Below are 25,918 nucleotides of genomic sequence, written 5' to 3'. Positions count from 1 at the left end.
ACTTTATCCTATCCCAATCCATGAAAATAAGCCTAAAGTTGTAACTAATTTTGGAACAGGGCTCTTAGATTTCCTACACAGCTTTCTATTTGATTATCAGGTATGAATTTCACAACTAATCACTAAAGCGAGTTAATTTCCTTATATGAAACCATCATGTAAATGTATAGTCTAAAAGTAGCTTCAAATATGAACTTAGATCATAATGGCAAAAGGGTTATAAGCAATGCTTTGTCTCTAGGATACACACGGTACCTTTGAACAGGAACAATTATACTGACTCTAACTACTGATTTATTTTAATTTACAATTTTTACTCTTGGCCATTTATTCCAAGAATATCTGGCTTGTCATTCAACAATTGTGGTGTCCTGATTCTCTCCTTTCAATCTTAAAATTCTTATAGCTAAATTAGTCCAAAAGAATGCTTTATATGCCCCCGAAGGATGAGCATGGAAGCTGCCCCTTGTTGGAGGGCTAGGCACTGTGGTGAATAAGTAGGCAGAACTCAGATAGAGTCAAAATATGCTTGGAATTCCCTTGGTATGACATTCCTCAGGAGCCTGACACATTGTCTCTTAATACACCCAGTTTTTCCGGCAATGTCAGAATGGACTGTGAGGCCTTGGGTTGACCCTACATAAAGTTGTTGGCTTACTTTTAAAACCTCACAGTACGGAAAATACCCAAGGTTTTTTCTTTTTTTCTTTTTTTTTTTTTTTTGTTGTTGTTTTATTTCTTTCTTTAAGTTCTGGGATACATGTACAGAATGTGCAGGTTTGTTACATAGGTATACATGTGCCGTGGTGGTTTGCTGTACCTATCAACCCACCATCTAGGTTTTAAGCCCCGCATGCATTAGGTATTTGTCCTAATGCTCTCCCTCCCCTTGCCTCCCACCCCCCGACAGGCCCCAGTGTGTGATGTTCCCCTCCCTGTGTCCATGTGTTCTCATTGTTCAACTCCCACTTATAAGTGAGAACATGCGGTGTTTGGTTTTCTGTTCCTGGGTTAGTTTGCTGAGAATTATTGCTTCCAGCTTCATCCATATCCCTGCAGAGGACATACCCACAGCTTTTTTTAAGCACTAAAGTCACACTTACTGCTGCAAATATTCCCACTTAAAGGGGCACATAGAGACAAAACCAAAGGAGAAAGGCATATTCATGTCTCTCTGTTACTTTCATTCAGAAGAAAAAGACTAGTGATTCGGGAAAGGTTAGATAGGTTCAACTACTACTTAAATTTGTTTTCTGTCTCTCTCTGTCTGTCTCCAAACTTAGTTTAATTTCTGTAAGCTAAATGAACATAAGATATGAGTACATTTTATCTGCAAAAATTAGCTGCCGCTAAGTAAGAAGGAATTATTTTACCCTTAATTAATTTTAATTGATAATACCTTTTCATATTATTAACCAATTAGCCAACATTTCTGACTTGATAAATTTTCAAAATTTTTGAAATATAATATACATGATTTTTTTAGATTTCATTATGTAAAACTATATGTAGTTCATATATAATTTTATATATAATTTATATATTACATATAATTTTCATATATTAAGTTTTATATATATAAAACAAGTATAACACTGGCACCTACTTTTAAATCAATTAATTTATGAAATATAGGTGATTCTTTTTGTTTCTCTTTTCATTACTGCAAAGGAATTAAGTTCATTCAATGGAAAATAACAGCAGTTCCAGAGTACACTCAGGGAGATGCAGTAGAATAACAAAGCTGAAAAATGTAGAAAAGTTGTTAGGAAACATCTTTTTTCCACCATCTCATATTTTTTCACAAATAATGATGTGATACTACTATTATATAAATACATGTCTTTACCATTAATAAGGAGGGGCTTATTCTGTTTATTCTTTTAATGGATGGAATCATGGAATACTTTTATTTATATGTTTTTACCAGGAGCAAGCTTATAACTTTGACTGGATCTAAGAAAATATAAGGTGGAAAATTTTGTTTTAAAGTGAGGCACCAAAAGACTAACACCAAGAGGTTAAGTGTTCAACATGCCTCACTGTGATTACTGACATCTCATGCCGTATACAAGCTTAGTTTCTCTATAGCAATTTGGTCAACACTGACAAAACCCAGTGGATAGTAATAGCCAAAATGGGCAATTAGAATTCTCAGGAAAGTAGAAATTCTTGGCCTTAATTATCTGCATAATTCAGTCCAACCATACGTGTAAAAGATCTGTATTTGCCCAGACACTGTGGTGGGTATTGTGGAAGATGCTAAAATGAGTAAGAGTGCATTTCTGCTCCTTAAAAGAGCTAATATTTCCTTATTTCTCCTTTGCTGGTTCCTCCTTCTGTCTCCCAATTCAGGTGGCAAAAATTCTAATCGTACAAAAAGTCTGTAATAAACAGTAACAGTCTCTTGTCTCTCCCTGTTCATTTGTTTCCCGAGTGACAAATATTGTTTCTCACATATCTTTTCAAAGGTTTTCTATGTCTATCCAAACATACATGTATGTAAATGTACTTAAAACAATTCTATGTAATGAAAAATTAGCATCATACCTTATGATGCCATGCCACAAAGTTAGTTTCTGAAACCTCTTAAGCTGCTTTCAATTTATACTCTCTCCATAGCTGATTTCATTCAGTCCCACAAATTTAAACACTATCTATATGATAATGACTCTCCAATCTGAACCTCTAGTCTTTCTTGGAATTCCTGGCTTACATATCCCCTATCTACTCAACATTTCCACTTGAAGTCTGACAGGCATCTCAGACTTATCTTGTCCCAAAGCAAACTCTTCATTTCTCTTCATCCTAGTCTTTTTTCTTGTGCTGTCTTACCCATCTCAAAAGAGTGCCAACATCCACCAGTTGCTGAAACAAAAATCTAAGAAATATCCTTGATTCTTCTTCTTCCCTTCTACTTCACTTCTAATTTGTTAGTAAATAATCTGTTTCAGAAAACCAAACACCACATGTTCTCACTCATAAGGGGAGTTGAACAATGAGATCACACAGACACAGGGAGGCAAACATCACACATCACGGCCTGTCAGGGAGTATGGGACGAGGAGAGGGAGAGCATTAGGACAAATACCTAATGCATGCAGGGCTTAAAACCTGGATGACAGGTTGATAGGTGCAGCAAACCACCATGGCACATGTATACCTATGCGACAAACCTGCACATTCTGCGCATGTATCTTAGAGCTTAAAGTAAAATTTTTTAAAAAAGAAATCTAAAATAGCCATATAGAAAACCAATTTGATAGTTCCTTATAAAGTTATATATTTACCACCCAACCCAGAGAGATGGAAACATCTGTCTGTAAAAATAGTTGTACATAAATATTCATAGTGGGTTTATTCATCACTCATAACAGCCTCTAAAAACAACCCAAATCTTCATCTACAGGCAAATAGTAAATAAATTGTTGTGTATTCACTCACTCAGCAATTGAAAGGATCAAATTTCTGATATTTGAACAATATAGTATAGATTAACTGAAAAAACGTTACGTTGAGTGAAAGAAAGCTAAATTCAGAATTGTAAATACCATGTGATTCCCTTTATATATAGGTGTAGATTGGACAGAATAAATGTATGATGATAGGAATAAGATCAGTGGTTGCTACATAAGGTAGTGGTGGTGAGGAGGAATTTGCTGTAAAGGAACATGAAGGAAATCTGTATTTTGAGGCGGTGATGATTACATGGGAATTTATACTTTTTAAAGCTGCCTCATACTTTTAAAATGTGCATATTTTATTGTATGTAAATTATACTTCAATAAACTTGATTAAGACACACACACACACAAACACACACACATAATCTGTTTCCTTCCCAAACACCTTGCATCGATTGATCTCTCCTGATCCTCAGAACCATCACGCTCGTCCAAGTTACTATTATTACCTCCTGTGCACTGTTGCACAAGCTCACTACTAGCCTCTTCCTTTTCATTCTGGACCACTCCCCAAACAAACAAATAAACAATTCAACAAAAGCTCTGTTCTCCAAGAAGCAGCCAAAGTTCCATTTTTAAATATGGTAAAATCACGTCCCTTTGCGTAAGTGATACAGTCTAAATGCTTTCCATGATTCTGAGGATAAAACTCTCCCTAGCTTACAGAGCCATCTGTGTCCCAGCACTTGGGTAGCTTTCTGAGTTTATCTGATGTCCCTCTCACTCCAAAACCAGCTTGGAATCCTCCCAATGCACCAGGTTTATTTCCTTTCCTCATCAGGTCAAATTTGGACCCACCATAGGGCCACTGCATGGGCCATTCAAATGGCATTTCAAGTCTCTTTGCTTTCACCTTGCTGTAGCTGCCTACCCATCATTCAGATCTTTGTTTACTTATTACCCCCTCCAAAAAGCCTTTCCTGGCCACCCAGCCAAGAGCAATTTGGCTCTTTCAAATCCAGCAGACAACCCATCACTATCTGACTTTGTCTGCCTAATTATTAATTCTTAATTTCCTGGCTTACTAAGCTAAACTCCAAGCTCCATGAGAGCTACGGTTTTCATTAATACTTGATTATTGCTCTAACTACCTTAGTGTTTAGATGAATGCCTGACATGTGTTATGCATTCTATACATTGTTAAGTAAATAAATGAATGAATACTGTAAGTGCAAAAAATGTATTTTCATTTAAAAACTAATCAAACCATGCTGTGTTTAAAAGAGCAAGGTTACTTAAAGGCGATATCAAAAAGTAAACTCCTGCTATTGTTACCAATTTGCTATATTATCCCCTTACATTTTCCTGTTTCTCTTACCGTAACACTCATCACTATTAACTCTATTTTCTGTATATCTATTTGCTTGAACTCTGTCTCCCTATACCAAAATGAAAGCTCTCCTTGGGAAGTGATTTTTGTCTGTCTTTTTTCACTACTGAACGCACAATCTTGGTGAGTGACTTGAACAGAGGCACTCACAAATTTTGTGGAATGAGTGAAGCTATAAGGTGCAGTTAAAAGTGATTGATTAGGTATTCTCAGTTTGCAATGAGGAAACAAAACCACTCTTAGTCCAAAGAAATGGACCAAGTAATTTAAGTAAGCACTTGAGACCATGGATCTCTTTATGTTTCTATAACTCAAATTATCTTAGAGCTTGGGAAAGCCATTGCAAACATTTTGCCTTAGTTTTTGCTCCCTGAAAAATGGGAATTAAATGAAATCAACAAACCAATTAAAATTATCTTTTTAGAGCAAGCCCTACTTGAGAGTTCAGTAATTACCACCAACTGATTATCATTCAGGGATAAGTAAGCACAAAGAAGAAAGTAAGGGCGATGGGAGAAAAAAGCCAGAGGGGCAATTTTTGTGCTGCTTAGGTTAAGACTTCTCTTGTTTTGTTGAATTTGTTCGTAAAAGCTGTAAAGTCTGGGGAAATGCTTCTGGGCAGCAAAGCAAAGTTTTGAAGCTTACAGGTCTGAGGAGAAATTTATAAAATGCAGTGGGGAAATTAAGTTGAACAACAGTGCAATGAGGCATAGTTAAACCGATTAATTAAACAGGTTTTGATATGTATATAACAGGGTTGCTGAAGAATTAAAAATAAATCCAAGATTTTAAATAAGTTCGGTATTCAATAAAACACCAAACAGTAACATTCAGAAAACTTGTAGTTTTTTTGAGTAGTGTTCTTTGATGAATTTCTTTCTCATTCATATGCCTCACCAACTCTCTTTTCCCCAGTAATCTTAAAGAAACTATGCTTTCAATAATATGCAAAAGTCTTAGACTTTTCTCGATTATCCTCTAATTCTTCTTATGCCAGTTTCAAAGCGATGATACTTTCTTGTGGCATCCATTAGGACAGATTTATTTTTCAGTAATATGTCTACAAGTTTTCAGAAAGCAATGAAAATTATCTTGCTTGATGCACCTGCAGCTTGGCAGGTGTGACACAGAACAGGTGTTGAAAAAACAAGACCAAAAGCTGGGCATCACAAAGATGGAGGTTTGATTCCAAACTTATCACTTAAGAGCTATGAGACCCTGTACACGTAGCTGAGCCCCTAAAAATTTCAGTTTCCTCCGCTGTGAAAATGTTGTGTGATATTTGAAAATTCCTTGGCTTAATGTCTGGCAGAGACATCTCTCAAGAAACTGAAAGTATTAACAGTAGAGGCAGATTCCAACTCGCAGATATGTTTTGATTGTCAAAATTGCTTGTTTGGAAGTCTAAACATATATTTCATCAAAAATTATATTAAAAGATGAAATGATCAGTGGTAAGCAGGTTTCTAGATGAACCTTCAAAACCTCCATTTACCATAACACGATTTAAGTCAAAAATTCTCCTAATTGTCTTCTGGTTAGGGTGGTCAAATGGCCTTTGTTTTTTTTCCTGGACTTGCCTGGTTTTAGCATTGAAAGTCCCTCATCTTGGGAAACGTTTGTGCTAGACAAATTTTAGTATGATTCCTTCGTTTGGAAGCTAATCATTATTCATTTGTTCATCCTTTTTTTTTTTTTTTTTTTTCCTGCTGTCCCAGGTATGTTCTTAGGCTCCGGAGATATAAGGACAAATTGGATATGGTCTCTGCCTTTAATAAACTTAGAGCCTAGCAAAGAAGACAGACAAATGAACAAGCATTAGCAGGCCTTACACAAAATGCTAATGATGGCGGTTTGCCCAGGATGCAGAAAAACAGCTGATAGGCACCTCACGCAGACTTGGACAAGGTGATCACTGAAATGGATCTGAAGTAGGTATGCAGCTCAAACCAGTGACTCCTATATAATTCCTTTGGACATTTTCCAATTCTGAGATCAGATTTCCTTAAATATACATATTAAAATGCCATCTCTTTAGATTCCCTTATGTCGGTATCTAAACAGATTTTGAATAACTTCTGATATGCATATAATCTTTATGGAAAACTTAGTAAAATATCAATATAAATAACCATAAACCCTTGCTTTTATAGCAGTTCCTCCTACTTTAGATATATAACTAACTTAAAAATCTCCTTTTAAACATGCAAACTGCCTGCTTGCTTTTTTATTATTTGGAATTCATTTCACAAAGGAAATTACTAGAATGCCCCGTTAAATTGAAAACAAAACAGAAGTTATCATAAATAATATTGTTCTAGCCATAATACTGCAGTAGTTGCTCTAAAGTTAGTGAGTTAAAAATGTTTCCCAAAGCTTGTGATCGAAATATTGGCATTTTATTTTTGCATTCTTCAATAAGTTTTAAAGTATTCCTGGAGCATGTCTTTATCGTTACAGCAAATGCTATAGCAAGAAGATGGTAAGACAGACGTCGCTCATACAACCGAAAGCTCGGGTATAACATACACGGATTAACAGCATGAATATTCAGTTTTCTGCCTGGGGAAACAATTTTCATAGACTCTGAAGGCGAGAAAGGCGGACTGTAAACTTCACGGGGGACAGGGACTGTGTCAATATTGTTTACTGCTGTGTTCCCAGTACCCGGAACATCACTGATGCACAAAATGGTTGAGTAAATAACAAAACAAATTTACAAGTCTTCATCCTGTATTTCCAACAAATGATTATTCAGTCTCTGAAAAGTTCTAGTAACTGGAAAACCATCTTTGCCACTTGTCAAAATCAGTAAACCTCTGACACCAGTAAATTATGTAGCTTAAGTTTCAGAGTTAGCTAATTACAATGTGACGTCAAAACCACATGTTCTATATTTGTATTAGATTATATCTCCAATCTCGACTAATAACCTTTGAGATGCTACATAGGAATTTACTAAGAATGTTAATGTGATTATTATAAACTATCCTTGCTATGAAAATATATCTCATAACATGCTTCTGTAGGTTTATAGGCTCGTCAACTGTGTTATAATCATCCTGTATTTTAAGTCCCACAGAGAATTATAAATACATGTCAGATAATGACCTTATTAAATATAAAGGCTCTTAGTCATTTTGAGCTCTCAAAGGAAAATAGTAAAATCCCCACTTATGAGTTTTGTTTTCATTTTGATCATGATATCCACATATTTTATACATACAATAGTGCTAATGCATACATATGCTACACCGTTGACATCCACTTCAAATTCAATGGGATTTTAAAAATTTTTTGTAAAAATGGGGTCTGGCTATATTGCCAAGGCTGATCTTCAACTCCTAGGCTCAAGTGATCCTCCTGCTTTGGCCTCCCAAAGTGCTGAGACTACAGGCATGCACCCCCCCAAGCCCAGTTAATATGTTAAAACTTTTTTGGTAGAAACAGGGTCTTACTATGTTGCCCAGGCTGACCTTGAACTCCTGGGCTCAAGCAATCCTCCTACTTTGGTCTCTCAAAGTGCTGGGATTACAGGTGTGAGCCACTGTGCCTGTCCATAAGTTGTTTTTTTTAAATGTCTAATCTTTTAAAATATCTTTTTAAATTTTATTATTATTCTTATTATTATATTTTTACCTTTGAAGTTTACTACACCAACTGCAGTTGAAGCCAATCTGAGAAGATACACAGGGGCCACATCTGTTAAACTGGAGACATGCTAGGAAACAGGAAAGAACGGATTCAGATTCACAAAGACTAACAGGCAACATGGGGGGAAAGAGATTACTCAACTAAAATAAAAATCACTGTCCCGCAATCCTCAGGATCAAAATGCCCATGCATGCCAAACACAATTACAATGGTAATTATTTAATACGATTATTATAACCATTGAACAGATCAGACCATCAAGTCTGCAAATCCTGTTTTCCACCTAGGTTTACATATTCACTTACTAGGTAATGGGGTCATCTCCACAGCTGAAATGTTGGTAATTTTTGACATTTGTAGCTCTACTCGGTGGTATTCATAAATTGTTCTTCTTCGAACATCTAGAAAAAAAAATGGGAAAAAAAATCAACTTTTAACATTTCCCTGCTTACCAAACAACAGCATTTTAATAATGGATATAGAATTATATACAAATGGTCCAATGTGGTTTTAAAATTAAGCCTCATCCTGTGAGAAGACTGATTATAAAATACATAAAAATCATATGCCAAGTAACCAGCAGTCTTTTTATCAACGAAGTCGGAAGTGTTGATTAGGGTCTCAGATTTCTCACTTGCTTATTAAGGCTTCAACTCATTGTCATTCAGACTATACTAAATATTTTTTGGATAGATTTACATATTTTCAAAGATGTTGACTCATGAAATCAAGAAGGTAAAATGATACCATTTTTTCCATACTAAAGCTGAAGTATTGAGAAATGGGTAAAAGTGTTTCACAATCTAAATAAAGTTAATGGAGAATAACAATGTGATTTCTTTAAAAGTTTAGAATAAACTTCTTCAATAAAAGTAAAACATAAGTTAAATCATTCTTATATTTCATAGTGATCATAATAATATTGCATTGTACATGAAATTCAATAAAAATAGATTTTTAAGTCTTCTCACCACACACACACACACACACACACACACACACAATAACTATGTGAGTGATGAATGTGTTAATTAGCTTGATTGTGGGGAACATTTCAGCATGTATAAATATATCAAATCATCACCCTGTATATCTTAAATACATATGATTTTTATTTGTCAATTATATCTCCATAAAGCTGGAGGGAAAAAAGGAACTTAAATCACCTTAAAAATGAGGATTGCTACATATTAAATACACAGTATCATATCTCAAGAAGGTTAATTAGCATTTATATTGCACAATGTAGTTTATAAATCATTAGCAAATCCATCAATGTCCCTGAGGAAGAAGACAGATGGAGACTTTGACAAGAACTCTAACCATTTAAAATCTAATAAATATAAGCAAACATATTTTAACATCAAACCAGAACAAAACATTCAAATATACTTAAAATCCCCTTTTAAGCCTTATACTAATGTGCTCACCCGGGTTTGGTCAATGTAAGTGGAAAAATAACGTTGTCAACATTTTATTCCACTCCTGAAATGCCTGTAGTGATAAGAATGCATTTCTGGAATAACAGCACATCTATCAGTAATTAGTAAGGCTATAAACTGTTTTTATTTTTATTTTTGAGACAGGGTCACCCTCTGTTGCCCAGTCAGTGGTGTAATCACGGCTCAATGCAACCTGAAGCTCCTGGGCTCAAACGATTCTCCCACCTTAGTCTCCCAAGTAGCTGGGACTACAGGCATTTGCCACCATACCCACTTAATTTTGTTCTTATTTTTTGTAAAAATGGCGTCTGGTTATGTTGCCCAGGCTGGTCTTCAACTCCTGGACTCAAGTGATCCTCCTGCTTCGGCCTCCCAAAGTGATGGGATTACAGGCATGCACCCCCATGCCTAGCTAATTTGTTAAAACTGTTTTTGGTAGAAACAAGGTCTTGCTATGTTGCCCAGGCTGAGCCCACTCCTGGGATCAAACAATCCTCCTACTTTGGTCTTCCAAAGTGTTCAGATTACAGGTGTGAGCCACTAAGCCTGTCCATAAGTTATTTTTAAAATATCACAGTATCCAATTTGGGGAAGTAATGTCATAGTGGTTAATAATATGTGCTTTGGAACATTCTGTCTGGGTTCAAACCCCAGTTTTGCTGTGAGGAATCTGTGTTACCTTGGGCTCCTTTGCTAGCTTTTCTGTGCCTCAGTTTCCTCATCTATGAAATAGGGATAATAGCACCTATATTACTGCATTGCTTTGAGGATTAAAATGAGATAGGAATATTGCTAGACAGTCCCTTTCGCATTGTAAATGCTCATTACATATTAGATACAATTTTTGTCTAACTTTAATATAACAACCTCAGATCATACAAGTTATATGCTGCATTAAATAATCTTATCTCAATAGATCCAAACCTACTGAAATCACACTACAATCCTGGAATCAAACTTCTAGTAATTCTTCTCCATTTTTCACTTAGAGGAAGTTAAATTTATATTGAAATCATTAGACCCAACGATGACCTCCTCTAAAATATAGAGCAGGGAATGTGGTGGCCCAGATGATAGTGAGTTACCTTTTAGTAGAAGTGTTCAGAAAAGGAAGATACCTACTCATCTGAGAATTTGCAGAGGCTGTCAAATGTTTACTTCTACAAGTATCTCTCCTTTTCTCTACTCATATCTTTTTATCCACTTCTAATTATTCACCATGAAATTGTATTGCAGAAGGGGTGGGGAAAGGGTCGAAGCAAACCCTTTTGTGACTCGATGTGGCTCTGGGTCACTGGCTGAAAATATCTCAGGAGTATCAGATTGAAAAACACTGTTAAGAACTCTAATCCAGTGAAATTTTGGTGTAACTGAAAGATGCATATACATTCTTCAAAAAGTAGACTTCACAAAAAAAAAAAAAAAACAGAGGAAATACTGGTTTCATAGTACATAGTAAGGTTTCACAAAGTATATAAATCACATCTTTCTTTTTCTTTTTAGCTTTTAAAACAAAAAGATGGCTCATCTTCTGTCTGTGTCTAAATAGAATTCATTCCTATGTATTGCTTTCTCATGTATTTTGCTAAAGCATCAAGTTCTTATAAATATATAAATAATGTGGCCTTTCCATAAGATCACTAGGATGGGGGTTCTTGAGTCTTCACACTAAAGTTTGCACAGAATCTGTCATATTACTTGGTGCTTAAAATACTAGTATTCCTTTTATTTCATGTTACACTTTGAAATTCTCAACTACTAACAATGATTGAGAAGCTGCTGAGAGTTATTGATCGTGCATATGGAGTAAAGAGAAAGTGTGACCTTCTTTTGCTATGCTAGTTCTATTACCTGCTCAGAGACCTCTACATATTGTGAGGAGATGAATTGAACAAAACCCAAATTAATGAGAATTACTTTTGTTCGATGACCTGCCAATTAACAACGACTTCCAAATGTTCATTTATGTAGTATTTCAGAGATACTTCTGCCAGAAACAAGTACTTAGAATTCTGGTTACCCCTGCCAATGCTAGAAGCTTTCATATGATTCCAAAAATATATTTTACTCATGGGTCTTCTCCAAGAATAAGCCAAAATAAAGTTGAATTAAACGTTCAGTCTTAGTGATGGTGATTCAACTTCAATAGATCAATACTCACCCATCAGTGCCTTTTAAAAGTTAAGAAAAATTAATTTGAGTAAATTAACATAGAGAAAATGTGATCGATATCTTACGGTGATGTGTAGCAAAGTGCAAATATTGCATGTTTTAGAAACCCTGATCAATACCAGCAGGAGGGACAATGTGATCATATGGAAACACCAAGAATCTTCTTTGATCAATATCCACTCTAGCTGAAGTGAACACAGACTAATGAGTACCTTGAGGCATGATTAGCCATGATCTAGTTCATTTTCCTGCCTTGAAAGCTTAACATTCACACAGAGACTATATGAGAAATCGCCTAACTTGCCTTACTCTTATATTGTGTAAGTATTACAATATTTTGCCTGAATTGTCAAATGAATGATTTGCTAACATTTCCCTATTTATGTGTTGCCAATGCTTAATGACTGGCTCCATATGGTTATATCTTATTTCTTTTCTGGTTCAAATCCAGTCCAGCACAAACACCGTTTATTGAATACTCTTTAATGGAAATAGCCTGTATCGTATAACCACAAGATTCATTTCCAGCATGAAGACTCAGGAAAAAAGAGACTCTTGAGATACAATTGACACTATTATAGTGGCTACAAGCTTCCCTCAGAAAAGTGCAATGCATTAGCAGAATTAGCTAGTTGGAGTTGTTAAATAAAGTAGCTGCAAATAAAAAATGCATTTGCCAGAATCATTTTAAAAATTTCTCTCTGTAGTTCTAATTCTCTGAAATAATAATGTCATTAGGCATTCAATAAAACATAAACCTTAGTTGAGCATGAAATGCTAATTTAAGCCTTTTAGATTGTCCTGTCAACATTCCCTCATTGCTGGCAAAGTTTCAGGACACTGGTAGAACTTAAATGGCCAGAGTTCCTAAGTTACTTGAGTAAGCATAAAGGAAATAAAAAATATGGCCTAAAACAACCTTCAAATTTCTTTTTCTCTCACGTATACTTTACTAATGGCTTAAACCAGCCGCATTTCCTGCCTTCCTTTGAGAATTACTTTGTTCTGGACTTGACATGTTCCTAAGACATTAACTGATAAATACTCAAGGTGATGGATACCTCAAATATCCTGACCCGATCATTACATAGTCTATGCAGGTAATAAACACTCACATGTCCCCATATGTAAAGTATTATGCATTAGTAAAAGAAACAAATGATTAAGGAACAAAAAGAGAACCAGAACCAGCAGTGGGACAGTAAATGGTCCATGCAGTGTCACAGTGGGCCAGTGTGGCAGGTGGGCTGCGGGCCTGTGACAATACCATGGTTCCATTGCTGAGGGCCGCTTGTCCTGAACCTGGTGTTTTTGCAGGGGGGACATGCCTCCCTGCTCCTGAGACTTACAGGAAGAAGGCATGATATGTATTTGCCAAGTCATTACATCTCTCTCTCTCTCTTTTTTTTTTTTTTCCTTTTTCTTTTCACAAAGGAGACTGTGACTTCATTAAATTGAATTGGGTGTGTTGAGGCTCACAAAACAATATCCCAAAATGAAGGCCTTAGAGGCAGCTTCTGAAGCTTTTCTTTCTTTCTTTTTTAAAATTTGTATAAATGTAAGGGGTAGAAGTGCAGTTTTGTTACATGGATATATTGTGTAGTAGTGAAGTCTGTGCTTTTGGCGCTCCTATCACCCAAATAGTGTACATTGTACCCAATAACTAATTTCTCATCCCCAAACCCTCTCCCTGCTCTCACCCTTCCCAGTCTCCAATGTCTTCCTTCCAGGCTGGTCTGGAACTGGCCGGCTCAAGTGATCCTCCCACCTTGGCCAACCAAAATGCTGGGATTACATGCACAAGCCACTGCTCTCAGCTAGACACAGTTCTAAATTGTTAAAAATTTACTTTCTCTAAGAGTATTGTATAGGATTATATGTTAATAAATAAAGAAGATGAAATAAAAGAAAGAATTTAACCACAAGTCCCTGAAGAAAGCCTTTCTTGTTCATTACAATTTTAGAAAAATTCTCATATATGTAAAAATTGATTAATCAGTGATTTCTATGTCCAGAAAATTTTTAGAATTTTGCTTGTCTTTAAAAATCAAGTCAGGGTCAGTCAACTAGCTTACATTAGAAATGTATGCATTAAACTAATAAAATATCATTTTATGCAATGCTCTCTATCTTGGAAGTGCTTCATGAGTAGTTATTTTATGAGAAAACATCATGATTTCCATTTATTTCTGTTTTTGTTGAGCCTTTGGTGAGCTAGCGCAAACTTGAGAATATAAGCACCTAATGAAATTGTGCTATACACAGAAGCAATTTTATCTTCTGAAAAATGAATAATTTTGAAGGGTTTTCCATTTTGAGGTGAGCAAAGGTAAGATGACACAATTTACTGGAGATCTGTCGATTGATCTGTTTTTAAGTGAATGAGAAGACTACAACTCTGAAAATAACAAATGAGGCCCAGTTCCTCTGAAAGGGCTTGAACTGGGTTTTAGAAAATATTATAAAATAAAAAAGTTCAAGTTTTTTCAAGATTATTTATATTTTTTATAAGTTTTGACCACATATTTTCATCATGGCTGCTACATAATTATAGTGAATGTGTCCTACCACCGAATCAAAATTGCAAATTGTTTTCTATGGGAAAAATCAGTTATAATGATCATGTTTGAAATGTTGTTATTTAATAAATACACTTATATTTGAAAATTTATTATTTAATCATAACTAATATTCTAAGGCCTTTATCCTAAGCAAAGAAGAAATAAAAACAATGTTTCTGTAAGTATTATACTTGGCGTTTAATATTTTATTTAAATATGTGGATATGGTCTATGGTTACCCTATCCAACATGATAGCCACTAGGCATATATGGCTATTTAACATAAAATTAATGAATTAAATTCAATTAAAAATTCAATTGCTGAGGCTCACTAGTCATACTGCAAGTTCGTAGTAGCCACATGTGACTAGTGAGATCGCGTGATATGATTCAGGTTCACAGCATTTCCATTAGCACAGGAAGTTCTGAATAGCATACTTGTCTACGCTATTATTATTATTTTTAATTAAAGCTTAAGATAGTTTGTATATTTCATGGGCAAAGCTGTGTTTTTGTTTGTTAAGGTTATTTTATTCACTGTCTAAAAGTAATATTAAAAAATTGCTGCCTGGGTCAGGCATGGTGGCTCACACCAGTAATTCCAGCACTACGGGAGGCTGAAGCAGGTGGATCACTTGAGGTCTGGAGTTCAAGATCATCCTGGCCAACATAGTGAAACCCTGTCTCTACTAAAAATACAAAAATTAGCTGGGCATGGTGGATGCACCTGTAATCCCAGCTACTTGGGAGACTGAGGCAGGAGAAGCGCTTGAACCTAGGAGGCGGAGGTTGCAGTGAGCCAAGATCTAGCCACTGCACTCCAGCCTGGGCCAAAGAGTTAGACTCCGTCTAGAAAAAGAAAAAAAGTGGTTCCTGGTCTCTAAGCTTATCAAAAGACCACATACAGCAAAATGTATACCTACAATTGTTCCTCAAAGAATTCAATGACCCTCTTTGTAGTATTTTTAAAATATATTTGCTCTACTAGTTGTCAGTTTTATTTCTGAAAATGTTTAATGTTTCTTATGGAGCTATGAATAATAAACAGCAAAGCAAAGGTGCATTGTAGCACAAACAATGTCAATACGTTTAAAACAGCAGATACTGATACAAAGAGGCTTGACCTTAAGAAAGTACCAAATAATATACTGTGAGTGAGAAAAATAAAGGAATATTCTAAGGGATTCAGACATAGTCACTGTCATAACTTGGAGTAGAAGCATTTTAAGTGAAATCAGCTGCTTTCCAGATTGGTACAAGGCCCTGCATTTGTGTGTTAATGTAATTTTCTCTTCACTTAAATGGCATGGCCTTATCTTTTCCAGATTAAAGAACCACATGGCATGAGTGGATTTTTCGAGTTTCTTGCTGGGAAGATTAGACTCATTAAGCTCGGAAGGTAGAGAAACAGTGAGGCCCAATGGGTAAGTCACCACCCCAGAGATTATGATTGAAATTCAAAGTGTTACATTGGAGGAGAGAGAAACAAACTAGTGCAAGTGGCACTAGTGAGAATTGCGCGTGTATTCAGGAAGACCTCTGCATGTTGTGTAAGGATGTGGAAGGACATAAGCTGAGGCTGAGAAAGAATTACTTAATAGAGCTATTTACCAAGAACTTGTGGAAATTACAAATGACATAGGAATATATGACAGTGTTAAAACTTTTTGGTAATTGAAAGACAATTAGAGCAACAATTAAATACTATTTTGTGCTTATCAAATTTGCAGAGTTAAGAATGAATATTAGAAAGCACTTTGGGACATGGGATATTTCTAACATAACGATGGGTAGTAAACTGGTTCAACCTTGATGGAAGCAATGTGTCAAAATACATTCAAAACAATATTAACATTCAACATCTACAAATTCACTTTTTCAGAATCAGATACATGCAAAAATGTAAAAACAAGGATATTTAGCACCATTTTACTGATAATATGAGATGCAAACTATGTAACCAACCTCTTTAGTGACAGGTTACATAAATTATGAAACAAAGAAATTTGTTATAGCTATTAATGACATTTTGGACAGATATTTAACAGTGTAAAATATGTTTTATATATGAAGGTGAAAACAGGGGGCAGAAGTATTTACAGCATAATGCCAATTTTCTTAATGTGTGTGTATGTTCATATATGTGTATATTACAAATAAATAGTTGGATACAGATACGTGAAAACATTTATTGCAATTTCTCTGTAGCAGATTTCTAGGTAATTTAAATTTTCTTCCTTGGGGTTCCTGTCAATTTACAAATTACTCAGAATTATAATGTGCTATGCTTCTAATCATAATAAGTATATTTTTACATTCGTATTTCTGAAAGGAACAACCAAAGTCAGTCCTGTACTTAGACCTGTTTTTCATAGCTGTACCTGTGGATATTGAATTAGCTGATCTCTATGGTTCTTTCTGTTTCTAAAGTTTTACAAATACATTTTATGAAAACCAGTGATTTAGAGACATACAGATGGACAGACAGGCAGACTCAAGTCTTATGAATAGACAAAAAGCAACACACAACCACACAGTCAGAAAGCACTGAAGTTCCAGAGAGACACTGTCACTGTGTTTCTCAGTGGGAATCTCCCGTGGTTCTACTCTGATGGGCACCCGGACTTGGCAGTGACATCTAAGTTAGTATCGCTGTTTTTAAAGGTGATAATGATGATGGAAAAAACAGTAACTTTAAGTACAAGTATACTATATACTCTCTGCTAGGTAATGCATGCTGTGTATACATGGCATTTTAGGTACTGAGATGCTCATTTTATATAGAAAGAACGTTACAGAAATTAAATAGAAGTTTAACGTTTCATGACCAATAATCAAATGACAATATTTCTTATACTTTCTTTACTTTTAATTTTCACCTTTTTAAATATAAGCCTTAGTTTTACCACAGACCTTTCCCTCTCATTTTGAGGGGGCAAAGGTATTTCTCTTGTAAACTCAGAGGGATTTATCAATTTACTAACAAGGCCTGAATTCCCTTTGATATTGAAACTATCAGATCACCTGGTCTTTTATGAAAGAAAATAAAGCTGCTTTAATTAATTACACTTGAAATTTACATTGAAATTATTTACTATTTGGGGGTCTTTAAAAACTGAAAAGCAAGTGTTTTGTTGTTGTGAGAAAGAATGAATGGGGAGAAATTTTAATAATAAATAAATTAAAATTGCTTTACAGCATTTTGAATGCTTTACCAAACCTTCACCAAATCTGATAAGAATGGTATAGTAATGATGATCTACTGGGAAATACTCTTTTCCAGGCTTTAGCTCACATTCCCATGTTCCCATGGCTACATGAAGCCAGAGGTTTAGGTAATATAACCTGTGTAACCAAAATGATTAACAGAATAGAAAATTGATCTTATGAGAACAGGGTTCTATGTAACACACCTTGCAATGCAGAAGAAATGAAACTACTCACTACTCGGGTAATAATCAGTTGTTCCCTAAATCTACTTGGTGGGGGGAACAATGTTAACAGAGGCAAAGTATTTAAATTCCCTACAAAGACAATTCCTAATAGTGAGTGTTGCTAAATAAGGGAACTGAATTTTGAAAAGGACTTATATCGGTCTAAACTCTGATTGCTGAATATGTAACATAGGTCTGTAGGAATCAACTTATTTCTCACAAAAGAACTGTACTTGTATAACCTGCGTTGTGCTAATCTTGAGTTATCCTAATCTCTGGCATAAAGATGCGCTTTTTGTTAGCTGAGAATACAATGCAACTATATATCTCTCGTTACACAGAAGCTCATGTAACAGACACAGTTATACTTTACAAATGTGGGAGAGACTTTCAAGGAGATAAAGTTTTTTGTTCCCAAATGATTTTTAAGTAGAACATATTGATTCCAATTTTCTTGCATAAATATGGTCCCATCTAACAGCAACAATGGCAGAACTAGAGACCCAAATCTTTCATTCCTTCTTGGCTAATTTTCTCAGCATGGAACAGTAAGGTTAACAGAAAATGTGACTGCTTTTCAGTATGCAAACTGTCTGAGGGACATTTTTCTCTGAACTCTAAGTTTGAATTAAGTTCTTTTGGATAACTGCCGAGTCCCAAACTTTAGACATAATCTGGTCTGAAAATTCATACAAATTTTGCCAATTTATTAAATGAGATTTGTATTTGAAAATATTTTCCGCCAATACATAATAGTTATCCTTTGACAGCCTAACAAGGGATGCAAAATTACACTTTAGGGCCCTGATATCTAAGTACAATTTTAACATTGGGAATATACCAACATAATACTTGCATATTAAAATACATTTGTAAGAAAAATTTTTGGTATTTTGGTTGGTGTTTTTTTTTAAGCAATAATATATCAGAACAACAATATGGACTAAAAGCCCTGCTGAGTAAGCTGCAAATAATTTCTTTTCGGCAATAAAAAAAAAAAAAAAAAAGAACCAACAAATAAACTAAAACTAGTGTTTCTTTTTACTTGTGCAATAATTGACTCAAACCATGCTTGATTTAACAACTCCGAAAGAAAGAATGTGAGAACGGCCGTCCTCAGACAGAAACCAACTTTAGCTGTCCCAGGGCTCGGCCTCTTATTTAAGAGTTCTGTCAGGATGCCTTTATGTTGCCTACACACACTCATGTATCCTTGCTTTGTTCACAGAACAATTTAGTTTCTGGAAAACCTGCTTTGATTTAACAATTCCCTTGAATATTGCCTCCCACAAATTCTCAGCTAACAAGGAGAAACTCCATGTTCTTCACCAAGCAGAACCACCATGTATCAATGCCATTTAGTTGTAAGATAAGCATTCAGTTCTAAGATATCTCACAGTGGTAAGATAACCCCTATAATGTTTCTGCTGATCCGTTGCTTTAAAAAGTATAGCTGCCACTCCAGTTGCTGTCTATATTTGAGAGCTGGCATCATTAACTACAATCACCTCAAGTCACAACCAAAGAACATGAGCATGTGATAAATTATCTACCACTGTAATCAAATAAAAGAAGAAAAAGAACTTTGAACAAAAGAGAAAAAATGATCTCATCTTGAGATATATTTTATTATCTCCCCTTTCCTTAAATAAGAACACGTAGGACACAAACACTCCCATCCCAACTTCGCTTACTACCACACCAAAGCATCTCTCAAGACTGTTCTTGGAGTGAAGGAGATTCAAAACCCAGAAGCTTTCAACAGATGCCTATTTATAGGGTCAGAATGGCTAATTCAGTTAGCATTTTAGTTTCTGCTATAACAAACAGTTATCCAAAGTAACACATGCCTTTTTATTCCATAAAATGTAAACTAGACTAGATAGGCAACAATAATTTAAAGAAAATATATATTTTCTCTGATGGTAAGTATAGCTCAATCCAGATTTTTATTTACTTTGTACTTTTAAAAAAATTTAATTTGTACTTTTTCTTGCATCTTCCTTTAGACTCCCAAATAGTTTTACACAAATACATTAAATATAAGATAGCACAAAGCTATGGTTTTGCTCAGAAACTTAAGATAAACATACATAAAAGTCATATGTCTATCAATCCAATAATCTGTCACTGTTTATGTCATTCTTATTAATAAAAGAGCTATATCTGCTTAGCCAAGCCAACTATCACAAATAATCTGGCTGGGCACAGTGGCTCACATATGTAATCTCAGCATGTTGGGAGGCTGAGGCAGTAGGACCACTTGAGCTCGGGAGTTCAAGACCAACCTGGGCAACATAGCAAGATCTCATTTCTTCAAATAATAATAATAACAACAATAATAAACAGCCGAGGATGGTGGCACATGTCTGTGGCCCCAGCTACTCAAGATGCTGAGGCAGGAGGATCATTTGAACTTGTGAGGTCAAGGCTGCAGTGAGTTGTGACTGCACCACCGCACTCCAGCCTGGGTGACAGAGTAAGACCCCAAATCAGAAGACAGGAAAAAGAAACAAGAAAAAGAATCCAAAATTACACATTCTTGGCTTGGCTATTTAATTTTTTTTTTTTACCTGAGTCAGTTCAAGGGTGACAGAGATAACCCAATAGGAGTTATAAACCAAACCACAGAATTAACAAGCATCAATTGGCTAGTTAATTAGCCATTTTTTTCTTCAAGTACATCTGCCCGAGATCAATCTCCTTTAAATTTACCCCCACAGAGGCTCACTCATTGTGACTGCCCTTCTTCTACGTACTGGGAATTTGTTGGATCCTGTGGACAACAACAAATGCATCGGACAGTCCAACTTTCACTGGATGATTGGTTGAACTTATCTGTGTGACCAAGACAGGAATCTGGAAAAAAAAAAAAAAAAAAGCAGGTTGCTACATGTTAGATCTGAATTTCTTATAGGGAAGAAAGGTAGTAGGATCCTCTTGTTTCATGGACAAAACCACGGGAAGGAGGTAAAAGACTAGAGAGGGAGCCCAAAGTATTAGAAAAGAGGGACATACAAAACCAAAAAATTACATCGGTTTAGTGCTATTGAATGAATAGAAGAGACAGATAGTTCCTGGTTCTAAAGATGGCTACTTGATGTTGAAAGTAATAGATTATCAGAGAATATAATTGATGCTAGATGCTGCAAACTTATCACACATATAGGCACATCATGAATGCATTTAGTGCTGGCTATAATTTTGGAAACAGAGATTCTCCTCTTACTCTTTGTTTTCCAACAAAAACTTCATTGTATACTTGTTTTTATAGAATTTTAGAAAATCTTTGTTTATAAGCAGTCTTATAGATATAAAACCTAGAGAAAAACAAATAAATACACTGTTAAATATACATTCGACAATATCGTCATTGATTAATATCTAATTAAATTTGGCAATCATTTCACCGTTTTGTTTGAAACTACTGTGAAAGACTTCTAAGCTCTTATGGTCATCTCAGTGTGACAGTTCTTGTATTTGAATCTCAATGAAACCAAGACCTGAATACGATAGACATTTCTAATATTTACAGTTAAAAAAATACAATACATTGAGAATATATGAAAAATGATATGAGAGTTATAAATGACATGAACTCTTGGGGTCCATTTTTCCAGATTCAGAAAAGATTCATTGGAGATATGATTACTCTCTTTATTATCAGTTTTATAGAAACAAAAATGGGAATGAAACCATCTTCAATAAACAAAGAAACGGGACAGTAAAAGAAAAGAGTAAATGCAGCAAAAATGTCTTTAGGCAGAATAAGCAGATTTTGGGCCATCTGTGGGTAATTCATTAAATAATATGTTAGATCAGATATTGCTGTATAAGCCACAATAAACAGCATAACAATAAGAAGGGGATAAGTTGGAGAGAATATATAGTAAGTTGGAGAGAATATATAATATAATATAATATAATATAATATAATATAATATAATATAATATATAATAGAAACTCTGTGACTTATTTTTGACCAAGACATCATGAAACTGTGAAAAGGGCTATTTTGTTGAAATGGACAAATTAAGAAAAAAGTTCATTGCTCTTGGAATTTGTGGAATTACCTTGAAACAAGTAAATAGAAGATGACATTTTCCCTTAATGTACTATTTCAGGTCTCTCTTAAACAACGTTAAATTGTTTGCCAATTTTGTGTCAGTATGCTCAATTCTTAACCAATTTGCGTCACTATGCTCAATTCTTTACTAATATAAATTAGTCTTTTGTATTTGGATAACAGAAACACACAAAACAAGCAAAACAAAATCAAGATTTATATCCCAGTCTGATGTACTTTATTTTTTATTTTTTATTTTTGAGACAGTCTCACTCCATCTCCCAGGCTGGAGTGTAACCTCTGCCTCCCAGGTTCAAGCTATTCTCATGCCTCAGTCTCCCAAATAGCTGGGATTACAGGCGTGCGTCACCACACCCAGCTAGATTTTTTTTTTTTGTATTTTTAGTGGAGATGGGGTTTCACCATGTTGGTCAGGCTGGTCTGGAACTCCTGGCCTCAAGTGATCCACCCACCTCTGCCTCCCAAAGTGCTGGATTGCAGCTGTGGGCTACTGCGTCCGGCTGATATACTTTATTTACTGATTTACTAATCTAAATTCAGTATCAATATGTGAAATCCCCTTTCTTATTGAGCATTATACTGTTTCCCAGTCTTACACCCCGTGTTGAGGACTCTAATATGAAAGTAATTTGTATTTAAGACAGACTTACAGTTAAAGCATACAAGAAGATGGAAAAGCATAGGGAAAAATTCCAATTCACTTATATATTTTTGTATCCTAATAAGACATGATCATCTCATTTTTAAGCAGCATCTATTAACAGAAGCAAGCATCTATTATTACCATCATATAAATGCCACTGTTCCTGTCATTTGTCATTTGACCCCCTTCTCCAACATTTATGAGTTCAGTTTTCCTCTGCAAGTTGCAAAAGGCTTTACCAGATAATTCTGTGGTAATTTATTGTATGTCTTCTTTTCCCATACCCACAGCAGTACTTGAGTTTATACTGCTATCAGTTGGAAAATCCTATTATATCATTATGCATAGTACATGTTTATTTCAGAGCTTGTTTTTTAAGTCACATGTCTTGGTTCCTGCAGCCCTCCCAGAAGCATTCTCCTCTCTTCATATTATGCATTCCACCTTCCCTTCCTTTCTTCTTTCCCTCCTTCCCTCCTTTCTTCCTTCCTTCCTTCCTCCCTTCCTCTCCTTCCTTCCTTCCTTCCTTCCTTCCTTCCTTCCTTCCTTCCTTCCTTCCTTCCTTCCTTCCTTCCCTCCCTCCCTCCCTCCCTCCCTCCCTCCCTCCTTGCTTTCTCTCTCTCTCTCTCTCTCTTTCTTTCTTTCTTCTTTCACTCTTGTTGCCCAGGCTGGAGTGACATGGTGCAATCTCGGCTTACCACTTCCTGGGTTCAAGCGATTCTCCTGCTTCAGCCTCCTGAGTAGCTGAGATTACAGGCATGTGACACCATGCCCAGCTAACTTTGTATTTTTAATGGAGATGTGGTTTCTCCATATTGGTCAGGATGGTCTTGAACTCCTGACCTCAGGTGATCCGCCCACTTCGGCCTCCCAAATTGCTGGGATTACAGGTGTGAGCCACTGCACCCGGCCGCATTCCAACTTTTCTATCTCTCTTCCCCATCTCTTCTTCCCTTGCCCAGCCATCTTTCATTTTTATTTTTTTCTCCATCTCTTTCCTTCCTTTCACCCACTTCATTTATGTTTTGTGTCTGTGTCAAGCCCTCTCCACCATGCTTTTTATTGGTGGTGGGTCAATTGTAGTAATGGCCTCAATCAAACGTTTCCTTCTGCCCAGTACCTCTGTGGTCCTCTCCCACTCAGACTCCAGGCTCAATAATATGGCAAAAGAGGACAGCAGCAAACTTGAAGCAAAAAACAAAAAACAAACAAACAAACAAAACTTTAAAAAACTGCTTACTGCTTCCTTTCTTGAACCCTTGCTACAGCCAAGAAAATATATGCTGCTGGTCTTCTGCAGATATATACAAGACACATGAAGGATTTTTTTTTTTTTTTTTTTTGCACCAGAAGTTATTGTTGCCTAGCCAGCTCCCAGCCAGTCCACCAGATAACCGCTTACACATTCAGAAGCTCAGCTGAGATCAACAGGGTCCAGCCCATAACAGTAGAACCAACAAGTTGATCCATAGGCATCTTGTGAGAAATAAGAAATGGAGTTGTTTTAAGCCACTATATTTTGGAGTGGTTTATTACACAGCAGTATCAATCAGTACATTCTCTGTTAAATATCAAATAGCCAATAGAATAGAATATGGGTGTTTCTCCATGAAATGAGGTAGTATTGCTGATCCTAATTTTCTGGGAATCAGATAAATGTGTATTTTTAAGACATTGGGTCTCACTGTGTTGCCCAGGCTGGAGTGCAGTGGCATGATCATAGCTCACTGCGGCCTCAAACACCTGGGCTTAAGCAATCCTCCTGCATCAGCCTCCCTAGTACTACAGGTACACATCACCATGCCCAGATTTCAGATGAATACCTAATTCTAGGTACAATTAAACTTGAAAGATTGGGATGTTCCAGTAGAAAGGTTTCATTTTCTGCAGCATTTTTTTTCATTCTTCTATATCTCTTTAGTTCATTCTTTTGTCTGTGCATTTCAAATACTAAGCCAAATATATATAAATTACCTAGATGTAGATTCATTTAACATGAGGAAAATTTAGCCAAAACCAAAATGGATAGCTTCATGGTGTACAGTTTTCTATCACCGAAAATTATCTGACATGACCAACCCTCTAGGAAGATCACTATAAACCATCTTTGATTCTTCCAGTTATCAACTTAAATTTTTTTCAAATGATTTTGACTTTTCCAAGCTTCAACATGTAAATTGTTAACAACGGTACAAACTCAAATGATAAGGGTGAAATACTCTACCTATATGTAAAGAGAGCAGAAGTTAGGTAGAAATCATCATTTGCGGTCAAGAGTTATGCTTTAACTTGTTGCCAGTTTTTTAAATGTACATACTCATGGGTTAATGATTTCTGATTACTGCATCTGTCAAACCACTACTACCATATAACTCTGAGTCTTCATATAATTGAGGATTATCAAGTAGAAAATAGATTCCTAAGAATGACGTCTACTACATATAAATTATTTTCCCCCAAAGGCATACACATTGTCCATGCTGTTTGACAAGATAGAATCCATTCACTCATTCATCAGATATTAATTGAATATATTTTCTATATTTTTGTAGGCACTGGAATTACAGCAGACAGGAATACAAAGACCCTTCTCTCACAGAGCCTACATTCTAGACAACAGGGACAGGCATTAAAACAAGCGAACGTAAAACCTATAGCATACTAGAAGGTGGTTAGTACCAAGGAGAAAACTAAAACAGAGTAAAAAGATAGAGAGGAATGGGGGTCTCTAGGAGAAAAGAGAGTCACAGAAGCTCTCTCTGAGAAGGCGATTTTTCAGCAGAAACTCGAAGTAAGAGAATCTGTCATGTGGATATTTGGGAAGCAACTGTGGGTAGATGCACTGGCACATGTAAAGGGCTTGACTGAATTGCTTTTGGTATATTTTAGGAGTTAAAGGGTTATCTCTACAGCTGGAGCAGAGGTACCAAACAAGAGTGTCAAAGGCGATGGGAGGTAGCAGGGGCAGATCATAGGGAGCGTGTATTTCTTGCAAGGCATGACAATGACACTGGATTTTAGTCCAAAAGATACAGAAAGATTTGGGAGGTTTTGAGCAGAGGAAAGGACATTCCTTTATTTTGGGAAAATATCACACTGGCTGCTGGTAAATCAAGACTGCAGAGGGACC

General features: G+C 35.7%; 1 protein-coding gene across 2 annotated transcripts in view; it reads right to left on the bottom strand.

The window, feature by feature from the left end:
- The window catches only part of PLXDC2 (plexin domain containing 2), a 468,173-nt gene that overhangs the window by 98,535 nt on the left and 343,720 nt on the right, over positions 1–25,918 (bottom strand). For both annotated transcript variants that reach the window (XM_001094803.5, XM_028826043.2), the window contains 3 exons: positions 20,817–20,916; positions 8,754–8,849; positions 8,434–8,515 (listed from right to left, as the gene is read on the bottom strand). In XM_001094803.5, coding sequence (XP_001094803.1) covers positions 8,434–8,515; positions 8,754–8,849; positions 20,817–20,916 — 278 coding nt within the window. The remainder of the gene's footprint in view (positions 1–8,433; positions 8,516–8,753; positions 8,850–20,816; positions 20,917–25,918) is intronic.

This window comes from Macaca mulatta, chromosome 9 (genome assembly GCF_049350105.2).
Source record: "Macaca mulatta isolate MMU2019108-1 chromosome 9, T2T-MMU8v2.0, whole genome shotgun sequence".
Taxonomy (NCBI): domain Eukaryota; kingdom Metazoa; phylum Chordata; class Mammalia; order Primates; family Cercopithecidae; genus Macaca; species Macaca mulatta.
Note: the sequence above shows the minus strand (reverse complement) of the source record. Positions and strands in the feature narration are given on the sequence as shown.